Source organism: Mercenaria mercenaria, chromosome 2, assembly GCF_021730395.1.
Source record: "Mercenaria mercenaria strain notata chromosome 2, MADL_Memer_1, whole genome shotgun sequence".
NCBI lineage: Eukaryota > Metazoa > Mollusca > Bivalvia > Venerida > Veneridae > Mercenaria > Mercenaria mercenaria.
Genome location: NC_069362.1, coordinates 35,700,858 through 35,705,213, shown reverse-complemented (window position 1 = coordinate 35,705,213; position 4,356 = coordinate 35,700,858). Strand labels below are relative to the sequence as shown.

Sequence of the window (4,356 nt, the reverse complement as noted above, 5' to 3'; positions counted from 1 at the left end):
TGCGAATACCAAGTGCAAAATTAACTGAATGCCAAGAAAAAGTGAGCAGACATGGCAAAGGAATTATCACAGGACTCAGGAGTCTGAAATTTTATCAATAAGACCACCGAAGTCTATCTTTACAAAAAATAACCCCTGTATATACTAGCATAATCTATTTTTGCAAAGAGTTCTGGCAAGTTCATACCTTGTAGGTGGTAACTGCACGTGTTGTGTAAGAAATTTTATTCACCAGTCAGTTCTCACGTTTGTTTACATTTTCCACTTCCTGAGTATCGTTCAATTTACACACTTGTGATAATCGCGAAAATAGGTTGAAGGTTAAACACCACTAAATCAAGCTACATTCTTATTTCATACAATCCACTTATTTGATAACGCTTTTTGTAACTTTTCTGGAATACTGGACTTTCAGAGACTTATATTCCGATAAAGGACTATATGCCCTATTCTGTTGTTCATTTCACATGAACACCGAACAAAAGATTCATTTCTTATATTTACATTATATTTCCTTTCCATTTGTAAACAATGTTACATTTTGTTGCATTTAATATTAAAATCTGCTTCCCGGTCATTCTGTTCACCAGACAACAGCTGCGACGTCATCTAAGGAATGTTCTCCCCGACTATACGTGGACATCGTCAAAATAGTGGCCTATTATCTCTATGCAGCTATGAATCCCGGACCTATTCGATTTCCATGTGGGATATGAGGTAAACCAGTGGCAAAAAAATCATAGAGCCATGCAGTGTGACAATTGTGATGTGTGGTCACACATTAAATGTCTGAATATTCAACCAAAAGAATACACTAAACTTGGGCAGTCGGATGATCCATGGTATTGTCCAGGCTGTCTTTCTACCAATCAGGAAGAAACCAACAATGCTACACAGACTATCTGTGATGAAACTACTTCTAGTTCTACCAACTCCCCAAATCCATATATTGTAAATGATCTAAACTTACATGAAAACGACCAAGAGGAATTTAACCTGTGTAATAATTATAAATACTTAAATGATAGTTATTTTCCAGAACCAGATCCGGAGGAGGACTGGCTGAATGAGGCGGAAAAATCAAACGCTGAAGACTCACAAGGTAATAATGAGAGTGACAGTTCATTTAACTCAAGTTCTTCAGAACAAAATAAATATGATATTTTTGATGAATTAAGAAAACTCAGAAATGAAAACAAAAAGAGACCAATTTTTAGCCATCTAAACATCAAAAGTATACGATACAAATTCGATGATTTAAAACAGATTTTGGATGATAAACTGACAGACTTACTCATTATAGCAGAAACAAAAAATGATGAAAGCTTCAACAATAATCTATTTTCTGTAGAAGGCTACAAAATGGAACGGAGAGACAGGACTGCCCACGGAGGAGGGCTTATGTCATTTGTAAGGTCAGACCTACCATTTAAACGTAGGAAAGACTTGGAAAGCAAAGATCTAGAATGTATTTGCTATGAATTATCAATGAACAAAAGGAAGTGGGGAATTTTAGGTCTTTATAAACCACCATCAATGCAAAACCCTTTTTTTGAGCAAGCTATGACAGCTTGTCTTGATAAAATGTGTATCTCTTTTGACCGTCTGATATGTACTGGAGATTTTAATTTTGATTTACTGAAAAAAGAAAGATGCAAAACTCTTTTAAACATTTGTGACAATTTTAATCTGGAAAATATTATAAAAGGTCCAACTTGTATGATGAAAAATCAAGACTGTTGTTTTAACTAATGCCAAAAATTTCTTTTGTAAAACTATCAATTTTAACTGTGGTCTCAGTGACTGTCACAATTTCATAGCTACTTCTTTGAAAGAACATTGGCAATCAGTATCAAAGAAAAAAGTAAATTTCAGAAGTTATAAAAATTTCGATGAAAGCAAATTCAATGAAGAATTATCCCATGTACCTTTCCATGTAGCCCAGGTCTTTGATGATATTGATGATATCTACTGGGCCCATGAACTCATGCTAAAACAAGTCATAGATGAACACGCACCAATTAAAGAAAAAATTCCCAAAAGAAACCCACCCCCTTGTATGAATTCCCAGTATCGTAAAATTATCTACAAGACCCGACAAGCAAAGAATAATTATCTAAAACATAAGTCTAATGAAAACTGGTTACAATACACTAGACTTCGCAATCTTAAAACAAGGTCAAAACGTGAATCTATTACAGTCTACTTCAAAGAAAGATGTGGTGGAGGGCCTAAATCAAAAGACTTCTGGCCCACCATTAAACCTTTCCTATCCCAAAAATCTACACAGAAATCAGATAGTCAAATCATCCTGAAAGATACTGAGAGTAACTCAATGATTTCTGATCAAAATACAGTGTCTGGTAAACTAAATTCTTTCTATATTAACATTGCTAAAAATATTGGCATTGAAAACGAAACGCTAGTAGACAATGAACACCCCAGCATTCATGCCATACACAATAACATTGAAGCTAAAACTTTTAATTTTGCTCATGTTACAGAAAAATGTGTTGGCCACTGCATTAAAAAACTAAATCCCAAAAAGGCAACTGGAGTTGATTCCATCCCCCAAAAAATTATCATAGCAGGACAGCATAGTCTTAAAACACCAATTACTAATTTAGCAAATTTTAGATAAAGGTCAATTCCCTACCAAATTAAAACAAGCCCAGGTTACTCCCATCTATAAGAAAGATGATCCCTTCATTGAAAAGAACTACAGACCTGTAAGTATATTGCCAACTATGTCAAAAATCTATGAAAGAATTATAAGTGACCAACTTAACGAACATTTTAATGAAATCTTCCACCCCTATCTATTTGCTTTTCGGTCAACATATGGATGTCAAACAACCCTACTCAAACTAGTAGAAGATCGGAAAAAGGCCCTAGATGAAAATAAATATGTAGGTGCTATCCTAATGGACCTGTCAAAGGCCTTTGATTGCTTACCTCACAATCTGATAATTCTTAAATTTAAAGCATATGGGTTAACAGAAAATGCAAGTCAAGTAATGCTAAACTATCTCTCAAACAGGTCCCAAAGGGTCAAAATCAACAATTGTACAAGTGAATGGCTTCAAATTATCAAAGGAGTGTCTCAAGGCTCAATACTTGGGCCGCTGGTCTTTAACATTTTCATTAATGATATCTTCTATTTTATAAATAAATCAACTCTGTATAACTATGCAGATGACAATACCCTTTCCTTTAGCCATAAAAATCTTAACACTTTTAAGGAAACTATTGAATCAGAAAGTAAATCCCTTATATACTGGTTCAGTATTAATCAAATGCAAGCAAATCCTGAAAAATTCCAGTCAATCTGTGTAGGCAACAAATCCAACAAAGAGGTCAAATCCTTCTCTATAGGTCATAATGAAATTGTCTGTGAAAATGAGGTTAAACTATTAGGCGTGAAACTTGACTTTCAATTAAATTTTGATCTACAAGTCACAAACTTGTGCAAGAAAGCAGCCAAACAACTAATTGTCCTTCAAAGACTTAGTAAATTCTTAAATGAAAGCACCCGACTATTAATATTCAAATCTTTCATTAGGTCAAACTTCAATTATTGCCCACTTATATGGCATTTCTGTAGTAAGTCAAACACAGAAAAGCTAGAAAAGCTGCAGTACCGGGCCTTAAGGATTGTATTTAATGACTATGAGTCAAGCTATGATACCTTGTTAAAAAAGGTTAACATGACCACTTTACATCTCAACAGGTTACGTATGACTGCAACTGAAACTTTTAAATGTCTACAAAACTTATCCCCACAATATCTACAATCTCTGGTAACTGTTAAATCTTCTAATTATAATTTCAGATATTCAAACATCCTGGAAACGCCTCAAGTAAGGACAACAAGGTATGGCAAGAATTCATTCCGCTTTGAGGCTGCCCGGGTGTGGAACAGTCTGCCAAATGACTTACGTACAATCGATCAGTACAAGGATTTTGCCCGACTGATCAGCACCTGGACAGGCCCAAAATGTAAATGTACCATGTGTGAATAGCATAACACCGCTTCATCTGTTGTCCTGCTTTGCATGTGCTTGCTTTTTCTTTCTTTAAAGTTTTAGTTTACTGCGTATAATTTTTGTTGCAATGTTCTTTCGCATTTGTTTTTATCGTTGCTTTTATGTACATGCCTACTTGAAGACTGCTTCCCTGTTGCCAGTCACTGATGCCCTTTGTGCTTTTTTCTATTTGCCATAGAGAAGCCTATCTGTTGCCAGCTGGACGAGTACACTAGCTGGGCAGATTAGACATTCAAATGTCAGTAAGAGCCAAGTGATCTGGCTTGCAGTAGAAACAGTGTGCTGTTGTTTTGTTGATGTTCTAAACCTG

At 35.2% G+C, this 4,356-nt stretch overlaps 1 protein-coding gene across 1 annotated transcript; it reads left to right on the top strand.

The window, feature by feature from the left end:
* Positions 1–202: 202 nt before the first annotated feature.
* LOC123563707 (uncharacterized) lies at positions 203–4,147 on the top strand. The gene is made up of 2 exons (XM_045356668.2): positions 203–1,102; positions 3,833–4,147. Exons 1-2 carry the CDS (start codon positions 748–750, stop codon positions 3,862–3,864), a joined length of 387 nt encoding a protein of 128 aa, XP_045212603.2. The 5' UTR covers positions 203–747; the 3' UTR covers positions 3,865–4,147.
* Positions 4,148–4,356: the final 209 nt, after the last annotated feature.